General features: G+C 45.1%; 1 protein-coding gene across 11 annotated transcripts in view; it reads left to right on the forward strand.

Moving 5' to 3' along the window:
• ARHGAP9 (Rho GTPase activating protein 9) overlaps window positions 1–12,851 on the forward strand; it is a 921,400-nt gene that overhangs the window by 260,594 nt on the left and 647,955 nt on the right. For all 11 annotated transcript variants that reach the window (XM_085654614.1, XM_085654612.1, XM_085654615.1 and 8 more), the window contains one exon: window positions 7,543–7,725. In XM_085654614.1, coding sequence (XP_085510740.1) covers window positions 7,543–7,725 — 183 coding nt within the window. The remainder of the gene's footprint in view (window positions 1–7,542; window positions 7,726–12,851) is intronic.

The following is a 12,851-nucleotide window of genomic DNA, read 5'->3' on the forward strand; positions in this document are numbered from 1 at the left end:
GTTGTGTTCATTTGTATGCTCCCGGGCTGAGGAGGACACTACAATACCTACTCCTGGCATCCAGAAGATGCTGAATAAGTATGGGCAATCCTTAATCCCACATGACCCCCAACCACTTTAACATCATTCCGCTCCCATGTGTCTTCCACGAGAATGCCATTATGAGTTGTCTCTCTCTAATGGAATGCATATCAGCCCCATCAGGTCTTCACATTCTTGAAGGAACTGATCCTCCATGCAAAATGGACTAGATCCGCATAAGGAGAAGGAGGCAGAAGCTAGGCAAACAGGGCTATCAATATTGAAGCCGACTTGAAATGCACAGAATTCCTTATCGTTTTATTTCCACTCTGACCGCTCCAGCATCTGCCTTCAGATTTCCCTCCAGCATCCCGGTAGCTAACACACCTCTCCATGTTCTCACCACTTGACTGGCAGTAGTTAACATACAACTCCAATACCAATATACTTTTAGCAATGAACCCCTCTTGTGGAGGATAGCCAGTTCATATTATTCCTTCCCTCTATTCTCAGCAATTCCACCACCCCAGCATTTAAAACAAGAGAATATGTTGAGGCCCGGATCTTAGCCCTGCCATGTATGGCAACAAGACAAGCGGGGGGGACATGGTCTGGATTAGATTGGGTCGAAATGTGTTGATACCCAGCGTGACAAGATCCAGCTAGGTAACATACCAGACTGCAAACAATGGTTGTGAGTGAGATGGGCCAAGCAGGCTAGAGATTACTCCTTCCCTCTATTCTCAGCCATTCCACCACCCCAGTATTTAAAACAAGAGAATATGTTGAGGCCCAGATCTTAGCCCTGCCATGTATGACAACAAGACAAGCGGGAGGGGGGGGGGGGGCATGGTCTGGATTAGATTGGATCAAAATGTGTTGATACCCAGCGTGACAAGATCCAGCTAGGTAACATACCAGACTGCAAACAATGGTTGTGAGTGAGATGGGCCAAGCAGGCTAGAGATTATAATCATGGTCCTTGCGGTTATGATAAGCCAAGACCACTCATGGAAAGACAAGGTTCATATTATTCCTTCCCTCTATTCTCAGCCATTCCACCACCCCAACATTTAAAACAAGAGAATATGTTGAGGCCCAGATCTTAGCCCTGCCATGTATGGCAACAAGACAAGCGGGAGGGGGGGGGGCATGGTCTGGATTAGATTGGGTCGAAATGTGTTGATACCCAGCGTGACAAGATCCAGCTGGGTAACATACCAGACTGCAAACAATGGTTGTGAGTGAGATGGGCCAAGCAGGCTAGAGATTATAATCATGGTCCTTGCGGTTATGGTAAGCCAAGACCGCTCATGGAAAGACAAGGTGAAAATAGTGATAGAGTCCCATAAGCACATTTTACATTTTATTTTTAATTTAACCTTTACGTTTATCCTTGAATCACAATTACACAGTGGTAAATATTCTCAGCTGAACTAACTTATCCAAGAAATACACTGTCTCTTCTTGCTTGAGTGAAGCTGAATTTCCCATCTGCTTGGCGTGTTAAGAGACACACCCCACACATACGCATCTCTCAGCCCTTCTAGGAACCCATGTATTGGATTTTAAAATACATTTAGCAACTATGGTACATTTCTTGATTGGTACAGCCTTTAAAGACCTGTTGCAACGTCCTGTTTCACTTCTTTGCCACCAAACTCACTTCTCCTGTTGCATTGTTCAGGTGGAGTTGGCGTATCCATCTTTCATACATGTCTGGAGCGTTAGCAGGGAGTTACCTGTCAACAGAACATGTGTTCAAGTAAAGTTGTCTTTGCTCATGCCTGGGCTCCCAGAGCCACTTACAGTAGGCTCTTCAAATAGTATTGCCAGTCATCTCTCCATTTCATTCCAGTGTGCTTTCCCTTGTGTTGTGTTGATTTGCCTTGTATTTGACATTTTTATAGTACATTGCTTCTCCAGTGTGCCATGAAACACTAAAAAATTGAAATCTCTAATGTGAAGCTTACAAGCACTGTTTGTGTTGACACCGGACCATTTATGTAGCAAACATCAGATAGTAAATTGCGACCTGGCTGTCAGTATTATTTGGCTAATAATCTTGTCACTTTTAGTTGCTGTTAAAACGGAAGTGGACATGAGGAGTTTGGCTAGTATATCATGTTAAGGGTGATTTAGAGACCAATATAGTGAGTAAGATAAACGTATAAGCAGGTGTGTCAGTGTCTGGTATTGACAGGCTGGGTGTAAGAGGTATTGTGTTTCTTCCAATTAGCCAAGCCATGGCTCTGACCTGAAAGTAAAAGGTGCTACACACTAGTGCTAGTTGACTGAGCCACAGATTCCAGATCTTCGTATCCTTCGTCAAAGTAATCTGCCACCACTTTCTATTCTGAATTTACCCAAGACTTGACAATGCTGAATGTTTTATCCCTTATGCAAATAACTTTTCAGGGATTGTTAACAGCCTTAGTATTGAATAACACTCAAAACGTTAGGCAGATCAAACTTCTTGAAAGTATAAGTAAAACATTAAAGGATAGGGCTAAGGACGCTACCCTGGGAGTGTGGGCTCATCCCATAATTAGGTGTTCTTTGAGGCCCCCAAGAGGTTATGCCATCTACCACAGTGTTGTAGGGGGTGGGGCCTTAATTTCAAAGTGCCCTTGTCTAGTACTGAAAAGAGGGAGTGGTTTCGGGAAGAGAAGAGTCCTGTCAAAGTTTAGTATCAACCTGTCATGCAGAATGAGGGACGAAAAGAGGGCCACCAGAAGGAGGGGAAGGTTAAACTGTGTGGAATGGCAGAAGATGCATGAAGTGGGTCTCTTAGGCAACCTCTTGAGTTACCAATTACAGTTGTGAATCCTATGAAGGGAAAGCAACAAGGTTCCAGGGAGAGGCCTTGTATAAGAAGGCTGAGGAAATTTCCACGGGGAAGAAAAACTCTGGAGCAGACTGCTGAATGTATGACTGGTATGAAGGAGGCAATTAGGAGCAAAAGTAGTATGGGGAGACCCCCCACATAGGAGCAAAAGTAGTATGGGGAGACCCCCCACATCCCACGTCTCGTAGCAGTATTGCTGGCAAAAGCAAAGCTAAGGTTGGTTTAAAAAAGACTCCACCTGTCCAAGTAAGACGTGATCCCAGGCAGTTATTTTTAAAACCCAATCTAAGAAAAAAATACAGCACTCTGCCTGCCGACCTATAAATAGATCTAAGATTCAAGAATATCACCTCAAAGGATCTGGAATTGGTTGGCTTCAAGACCATAGTGGTGGAGGAGTTAACATGTGTACTATTTGCCTCTGAGGATACTAAGTGTTTAGTTAAAGCCTTGGCACCAGCTTTGGTAGCAAAGGGCATTTGCCTATGTGAACATATCAAAGTAAAGTGGGAGCCTGTTAGTCAGTCGGGGATGGGGGTTGCCCCTGGAAAACCCAATTTTTATGTGAACATAGTGGGTAAAAACGCAATCAGGGTACCTCTACGAGGTTCTTGGGTGTGGTGCAGAGAACAGGTGCCAGAAGGAGCTAGTGGGAACGGGATCGGTCCCAAGAAAGAATAGTTACCATTACGTTTCAAAATGATCGAGTCCAAACTAGGGGCAATCAAGCTCTGCCCCACCTTCTCGATTTTGATGTGATCAGACACCCTCTTAATTTCAGGAGGAAAAATGACCATAGTCGTCAGAGGTATAGTTCTTAAGGAGAGGAGAGCACCCTCCCTAATGGCGTGCAGGGTCCTTATGTTTCAGCTTGGAGTGTTGGAGGAGCTGAGGAGATTGATTTGTAGGAGTCAAGGCATCTACTGCCATGGTGTGTCATGGTATGGAACATTCATGGGTTTAAATCTTTCATGAAAATGGGAAATTACGGAGAAGTCCTGATTAATTACCCAGTATTGTTCCTCCAGGAAACCTGGCTGCTGGAGTACCCAGTTATTGAGGGATGTGTCTCTATAGCACAAAATGCCAGGACTCGATTAGGGAAAGAGTAGTAGGTGAATTACTAATATTGGTATCTGTCCACTGTGGAAGGAAAACGAATTTGCAAACTGCTCGTGTATGGTGCTTAATCTATCTGTTCACTGATGATGCAGAGTTAAAACAAATGATTTGTCTAACATATGTGTTCCACCAGCCCGCCCCTTACCCGAGGGTGAAGTGTTGAATCTGGTTAATGATGTGCAAAGATTGTTCTTGGATTATCCTGATACTCTCTTTGTTGTAGGGGGATTTTAATGAGAAATCAGCATTTAAAGAGTTTGGTGATTCATTGAAGGAGCTGTGGTTGGCATTAATCATTCCCGACTGTATTCTTCCGGCAGCTACCAGTGAAAACGAGACCTTGCCCCTTGATCTAGTTTACCATGAAGAATTCAAGTTTGAATTATGGAAGATCCACTGCAAGCTCTTTTTTCAATTGAATTTGACCATCTAGATTTGGAAATAGGAGATGATGCGATAGGTTGGTACGGAAGACTGATGAAGCAATTATTATCCCACTTTAACTTGGCAAAGGATGGCCTTAAGCCAGTCAGTGAACTAAAGGAAAAGGCAATGGCTGGTCTGATGACAACTGTCGGGAGGGAATAAGAGCTGTACATAAGAGTTGTTGATGATTTACTATAAATCCAAATAAAGCGAGTGTAAGAGAAGCCATAGACTCTTAGAAAATTGCATATCGTAACTTTTGTGTCCATAAAAAAAGGGAATTTTACACGTTAAATTGGGAGCTAATGTTAGGCACCATTGTAGAGAAGAATAGTAAGCACTTTTGGCGGCTGGTGAATTTGGTTACCCTTACCTCACCATCTTCCCGTGAGACACAGATAAGTTAGGAAGATTGGTACACCTTTGTTTATTCTCTCTGTATCGGTGGAAACTCTGAAAATCTGTCGATGACCTCGGCTAGCTCTCAAGCTGATAGAAAGGCAATCGCAAACTCCTAGACTGAAGTGGTACTGTCTGAAATAATCTGCAATATGAAAGCCTCCAGGGCTGGAGGTCCAGATAGTCTCTCATCTGTTATCTTTAAGAAGTATCCGAGAAAGTGGGGCCTAATTTTGAGTTGGTTTTTCAGATGGGTAATGTCTACAGGCATCCCTCCAGATTCATGGAAGAGAGCCCTAATGAAGCCTATTCATAAAAAAGGCATAACGTGTCAGCCATTGAACTATTATCTGATTTTTTTGCTAGATATCACTTCTATGCTATTTCTCAACCCCTATTAAAGCATTTAGCCGCCTGGGCTTTTGAAACAAAACTGATCCCTGTTGAGCAGAGAGGTTTCAGGCCCAGGCCCTCAACAATGGACCACTGTTTCATGCTGTGGGGTGTTTCAAGGAGGTCAATAATAATAATCCACATTTGTAAAGCGCGAACAATCACCTGTAAGGGTCGCTAGGCGCTGTCGGGAAGATTAAGCAAGCTATTGCCCAGAGTCACATGGTGCTGGGCTAATCTGCCGCCGGCGCTGGTGATCGAACCGTGATCCCCAGATTCTGGAGTCAGTCGCCCTGGCCGCAGCGCCACACCTCTTCCCGCTGGAAGGTGGTGTTTGCTGCTGTTTCATTGACTTTGGGGTGCCATTCAACAGAGTGGATAGAAGCACATTCTGGCAAAAGCTCCAACAGTGGAATATATCCGAGACCCTGTTAGATCTCCTGATGAAACTACATAGTGATAACTGGGTGCAGGTTGATTTTGACGGAACAGGTAGCCTGTTGAGGAAAATCCTGGTAGAGAATGTCTTACAACAGGTGTGTGTTTTAGATCCACTGCTTTTTAGTTTGTTGATAGAGGACCCAGGCTTTAAGTGCTACTCATAGTTTTTCTCCAAGATTAGAGGTCAGCACATCAGTTGCCTTATGTATTCAGGTGACCTGGTGGTGATGAATCTTATGCCTATTGGCCTCCAATGCAAATTCATTGCCTTGAAAATATATTAACGCTTAACATTGAAAAGACAAAAACCTTGTTATTTGCAAAAAGAAAAAGGACATTCACCTGGTTTTTAGGCAATGCGCAGTTGGAGCAGGTTCAAGAGTATAAGTATTTGGGGCAAATTTTCTAGATGATTTAAGATTCAAGGCTTTTATTGACAACTGAAGTGAATGGCTTGAAATGGTTTGAAGCACGGCAGCTATACTTTCGAGCCACTAAGTAAAGTCATACAGGGTAAATTAATCCCTCAGGCCTTATGTGGAGCGGAGGTGATGGCAATGGATAGACAGGTCACTTGGGAAGGGTTAGAAAGTAGCATTCTGAAATCACTCCCTGGTTTTCCAAAAATTGCAATGGTTCAAGCTATAAGCTACGATTGTATATTTTTATTAGAAATGGAGTCCCCTGTGATAAATTATCAATGTTAATTCTCCCTGAGGTATTATCAATTTTCCCTGGTAAGAGGAATCCAGTGTCAGTAATGTTGGAGCGCTTAGGACTTCCAGATATGCACCTTGAAGGCGGGGCGAAGTAAAACAAGGCTCTGTGCTAAGGAAACTAGCTGGAGTGAGGACCTTCAGTACTTGAGGAACAAGAGATCTGTTGTGCCCTTTCTAATTTCTCAGGAGGGCATGGACCTTTTCCCGTATCTGTACAGAATCCCAGACAGGATTCTGCTAAATGAAATCCTGCGGCTGAGGGTAGGAATTGACCGAGGATGGCAGATGCCAAGTCTGAAAGCGAAAATAGGCGAGAAACATGATCAGTGTCCATGTAAGTGGGGTACAAAATACTCAGTGAGCCACCTACTAGTGGATTGTGTATTCGTCTTAGAGCAAATGTAAAATAACCTATGACCTGTTCTAAAAAAATGTGAGAGACTAAAACTGGCATGTGGTTTGAGACACCAGGATGTAGCCAATGCCGTCGTACAATATTTGAACAAAATGTTGTTATCCTGTTCCAAGATTTCACCTCTCTAGCTGTCCTAGACTGGCGTTGGCATTCTGTTTGGAGTTACAGGGATGCTTCTTGAACTATGAGGTAGATGTAGATCAAATTAGGAGGATGCATTGGTTATGAGATTGGCCCTGAAATTGGATAATTGGGTCCATTACTGAGGCCAAACTGATGAAAACTCTGATAATTGTGATAAATATGGCCTGGCACAATGCATTTTTAATTGTTAACATTGAGATGTGATGTTTATGCTCCAGCACGGCTAACTGTTCTATGATGATCTGTCAAAAGCGATTTTTAAAATGGTTTACGCTATGTTGACCTGCACCATGTTCTTTTGTTGCTTAAACCGACGAAATTAGTCCTGCATGTTATTGGTTAAACTGATGCACTTTCAAACTTTTTGATACAAGTGGAATAAAGGGGCTGCAGATCGCCCAATGAGCTGTAGTAAGAAGATATTTTATATACCATTTTATTCTTGTTTTATGTTGGTGTTTTGTGTTGGCTTTATTGACCTAATTAAGTGAGTATTTATTGGTGATTTTATGATAGTTGTAATTGTACTGTCAGTGAATTGGGTAATGTGCAATATTTCTGTAAGAATTTATTCTTGGAAATAAAAAGAATCTGAATACTTTCTTTTCTTTTAGATCACAGTCCAGTTGGTGGAGCAGTACTATTCGAATCTGAAGAGCACAGATTGTAGTGAGCACCTGGCTGCAGCAGACGATCCACTCAGAGATGCCCGCACACAGATCAAAAACTTCACTCCTCCTTTGCAGAGGCTCACTTACACTAAGTCGATGGTCCTCTCTGAAACACGGGCACCTAAGGTAAGCTTGGAAAAGGGTTTGGGCAAGGATTCAAGGTACATTGGAAATGGTTCTTGACAGTGAATTCAAGTCACAGTTTTTAAGAGTAACGTTAGTCAAACTTGTTTTTACTGAACTTTTCCTTCATCCTTGGCTACTTTCATAATAATGCTGGGTAATGCACCATCTGCCTGTTGTGGAACTTGCTTTTTAAAAACTTTACATGTTTTCGAGGGGTATCATCAGGATTAAAGTCTGGGAGTCTGATTTACGAAGGTTTTTTCTGGGAGTTTCCATTCTGACTCCTGGAAACTGAGGGATTAACACCCAAGCATTGAGTAAGTCACAACTACGCACATACAAAAACTTTGTGAATTAGTTCCATTATGTTCTGCTCTGACACATCTTGAGATAAGATATGATTGGTTGTCACCAAATCATAAAGATGTGGTGGCAGCCATTTTAGGACCTGTGGACTCTGTCCCCTGTTCTGGAGAGAAAGTAAAATAAAGATATAGGGGACAGGGTAGATATACCCTGCTCCCTAGGCTTAGTGGGGGAGCCCCAGAGGGACCCACCTCCCTTTTCAGCTGAAAAGGTATTCCTTTTCTTTATCAATTCCACAGATCAGAAGAACCGCTAAAAAAATAGTGGTCTCCTGTGCGTTTAAACACAAAGTCCCTTGAGGTGGGCTAGGGCCCAGGGGGTCGACACATTGAATTTAATCCGGAAGGGGGACTTGCTGCTCCCCTCTCAAAGTCTTCTTGAGGCCCCGGGGACCCCATCCCAGGAGTCAATAAGTAAATTATTGGTAAAGGAGGGGGGCAAGCCGCCCCCTCTCTCCAAGCCTTGTTTAGGGCCTGGCGGGCCCATCCCCAAGGGCTCATTATAATATTAGTGGAGGAGTATGGCCCCTTCCCTGAGCCTCCTTGAGGCCCAGGGACCCCATCCCCCAGGGCTGATGAAGTTTTTAATTTAGGAGAGAGGCGTGCACCCCTCCCTAAACGTTCTTGAAGCCCAGGACCCCATCCCCTGGGGCCATGATTTCAAATTTGGGGAGGGGTGCATGTGAGCCACCTCAAGACACTGCTCAATACAGCTGCAGTGTCCCGGGAACCCTATTCACTGGGACACTGCAGTTCCCCTCCCACACACTCTCGCGTTGGAAACACAACTTTGGTCCCACCCGGGCAGGAACAAAGAAGACGGCTGCTCCTGCCCAGATGGGAGCAAAGTAACCGAGCCAGCTCCCGCCAGCACCTCAATGGGTGCTGGCTGGAGAGCCAGCTGGGACCACGGAGGCTCCCCCGCAGCCCTCCAATGTTTGGCCTACATGTCGGTGCCTGGGGTGGGCACCAAGGCATCCACTTTTAAAAAATACAAAAAAATGTCTGGCTCCCTCTGCAGTGGTGGCTGAAGAGCTGGCCGGATCCGCTGGGCTTAGGCTTCCCTTGCGCCCCCAATATTTGAATATGTTGTGGCTGCCTCTGGCGAGCACCGGGGCACCTACTTTAAAATGTAAAACAAGGTTTTGATTCACTGCTCCATGTAAGGATAACCCCATAATACGCCAGGGCTTTTTTCTATTAGATTTTTTGTTCCTGGTGGTGTTCCTAGAAGGTGAAGGGTCATCACCAATCATTTTTAGGTCACATCCTACCAGAAAGCACAGCTGTATGGTTTTCTAAAGACATCTCAGGGACATTCAGAAAGCTGACCTAGGAATGCATTTCGCATGTTGCTCACCATTGACTTTGTGGTTTGTAACTCACATCTTTCGGCTTTCTATTTGCTGGCTTTATTTGCTTTAGGCTATCCAGCTTGAGTTTGTCCCTCCCATTGCCCAAACCTTGTTTACTGTAATCTCCCATGAACTCTCTGTCTGTAAACAGGCCTTTAATTCTTGTTCTTATCTTGTCACATTTGCTGTGCATTTAAAAGACAGAGGTCAAATATCAAGCTCTCAGGGAGCTAGTTGTTTACTTTTATTTCTTTAACTCCAAAGTGAGAGAATTTATGTGACAATACTGCTGAACATCCATGTAAGAAGAGAGGGTGTGATTTTTTTTCTAGCACAACAAAATATGTCAGAATTAGTTGTAATGAAGCACATTTTTTTTGTAAATCTGAAGTGTGGTGGAATCAAATATTTGAATACGATCAACCATGATGACATTTGCACACATTATCGTTTGTGTGCAGTAAAACTGTATTTTGGTGAAATGTAAGTGAGTAAAAAATTTTGAAGTGCTCAAATGCTGAGGCGTCTTAGCTCTAGCGTTCTCTAAGTGACGGACAGCTGTCCACAGACAGACACGAGCTGCACGCAGCCAGGCTCCCTGGGTCATGCCTGGGGTGGACGGGTCACCAGCCTGAGCCCCACCGAGCCAGGAGGGAAGGTCAGGCACGCCAGCAGCTTACCTCCGCGACTGGACCATCGGGAGGGATCCTGCGACAGGCAATTGGGGTCTGGTCATTTCAATTAAAAATGTGTTGTCTGTAATGGCAGTGCGCTACCACACCAAGCATACTACACACTACACCACTCCACTCTATGCCACGCCACTCCATTCTACAACACTCCACTCTACGACCAGCCACTCACTCTACACCCCTCCACTCCAAGACCCTCCATGACACGCCACACCAGTCGACTCCACGCCCCTCCAATCTACGCCACTCACTCCATGACACAACATGCCACACCACTCTATGGCCTTCCACTCCACATTAATTACCCCACTCCAATCTACTCCACTCCAATCTATCCCACTCCACTCCAGTGTACCCCATTCTACCCTACCCCCACTCCACTTCACTCCAATCTACTCCAATCTACTCCACTCCAGCCTACCCGACTCCACTCAGTCTACCCCACTCCACTCCAATCTACCCCACCCCAATTTTTCCACCCGACCCCACTCCCATCCACCCTACTCCAATCTACCCCACTCTAACCAAATCTCCACCCCTCCACTTCACTCTACCCAAATCCACTTCACTACAATCCAGTCAACACCACCCCACTCCAATCTACCCTACTCCAGACTACCCACTCCACTCCACTCTATCCCAGTACACTCCAATCTACTCCACCTCCCTCCAATTTACCCCAGTCTAGTCCACTTCACTTCAATCTACCCGAATCCACTCTACTCCACTTCACTATGATCCAGTCCTCTCCACACCAATTCACTCCAATCTACCCCAACCCACCCCACTCCTATATACCCCACTCTACTCCACTCCACTTAATCTACCCCAGATCAATTTACCCTACTCCGTGCCAATTTACCCCACTCCAAACTCCACTATAATCTATCCAACTCCTCTCCACTCTTATCCACCCCATTCCACTCTAATCTACCCCACTCCACCACAGTCTACCCCACTCAAATCAACCATAATCTACCTCACTCCAATCAAATCTACTACACTCCAATCTACTCCCCTAGACTCCACTCTAATCTACCACACTCTACTATACCACACTCTTCTCCACTTTACCCAAATGTACAAGCTACCACACTCCACTCAAATCTACCCCCACTCCACTCCAATCGAACCCAATCCACCCCACTCCATCCCAGTCTACCCTACCCCAATCGACCCCACCCCACTCTAATTCAACCCATTCCACTCCAATCTACTGTACTCCACTCCAATCTACCACAATCCAAACTACCCCACACCAATCATCCCTCTTTAGTGTACCCCGCTGCAATCTCCCCCACTCGATTCCAATCTACCCTTCTCTAATCCACCCAATCTACCCCACTGCACTCCACCCTAATCTACCCTACTCCACTTCAATCTACCCAACTCCTCCCTAGTCTATCTCACTCCACTCCAGTCTCAACTCCACTCCAATCTATCTCACTCCACTCCAATCTACCCCAACCCCCTGCACTCCATTCTTCCCCAGTCAACCCCACTCCATTCCAATCTACCCCACACCACTCTTTTTCACTCCTATCTACCCCATTCCACTCTACCCCACTCCAATCTACCTCACTCCACTCAAATTTACCCCAAACCACTGTATGCCACTCTTTCCCAGTCTCCTCCACTCCACCCCAATCTACTCCACTTCACCCAATCTACCTCAATTCAATCTACACGACTCCCCCTCTCCAATCAACCCCACCCGAATCTACTCCACTCCAACCTTCTCCACTCCAATCTACCCCACTCTACCTTAATCTACCCCACTCCAATCTACTGCACCCCATCCCAGTCTACCCCACAACACTCCAACCTACCCACTCCATCCCAATCTTCCCCACTCCAAACTACCCCAATCTACCCCACTCCATTCCTTGCTACCCTACTATAATCCACCCAATCTACCACACTCCACTCCAGTCTAGCTGACTCCACTCCAGTCTACCGCAATCTACCCTACTCCTATCTACCCCACTCCAATATTCCCCACTCCACCCCAATCTATCCCCTCCACACCAATCTACCCCAATTCAATCTAACACACTAATCTACCCAACTCTCCCAATTCGCCCCACTCCAATCTACCCCAATCCACCCCACTCCATTATACCCCACTCTACCCTACGCCAGTCTACCTCACTCCACTCTATTTCAATCTACCCCACCCCACTCCATGCCACTAATGTTTAGCCACGTTGAACAGCAGCCACATTGGTGTACGTAATGGCTAAAACACATTGCCAAAGCCAATAGCTCTCGCATAGGCAAGACCTATTGGCTTTGCCAATGCTTGTTTTTAAAGTTGCTGGGCCTGCAGGGGAAAAAACAGTAAGTTTCCTGGGTCATTTAACCTATTGTACCAGGAGTATACCATACTTTTAAAGTACTCCAAGCTGAACTGTATGTATTACAATAATTCTAATTAAACATTGTGATGTGTGAATTTATAAATTATACATTTGATTATAGTTATTGGTGGTATTTCGAAAAAGACAATAAGTCTGCTTATATATGTTGATGTGCTGACCCCTTGATAAAGCAAATAGGCCCGCTTTTTATAATGACGCCCTTTATCTTGTTGCATCACAGCTGTGTGCACATTCGGGGGTTGGGCACAGGCTGGCCCTGCGCCCAACCCCACGCAAGCTGGCCCTGCGCCCACCCCCACACTGTGTACAATTTTAACAGAGAGAAGGGTAAGG

Source organism: Triturus cristatus, chromosome 4_1 (genome assembly GCF_964204655.1).
Source record: "Triturus cristatus chromosome 4_1, aTriCri1.1, whole genome shotgun sequence".
NCBI classification, from domain to species: domain Eukaryota; kingdom Metazoa; phylum Chordata; class Amphibia; order Caudata; family Salamandridae; genus Triturus; species Triturus cristatus.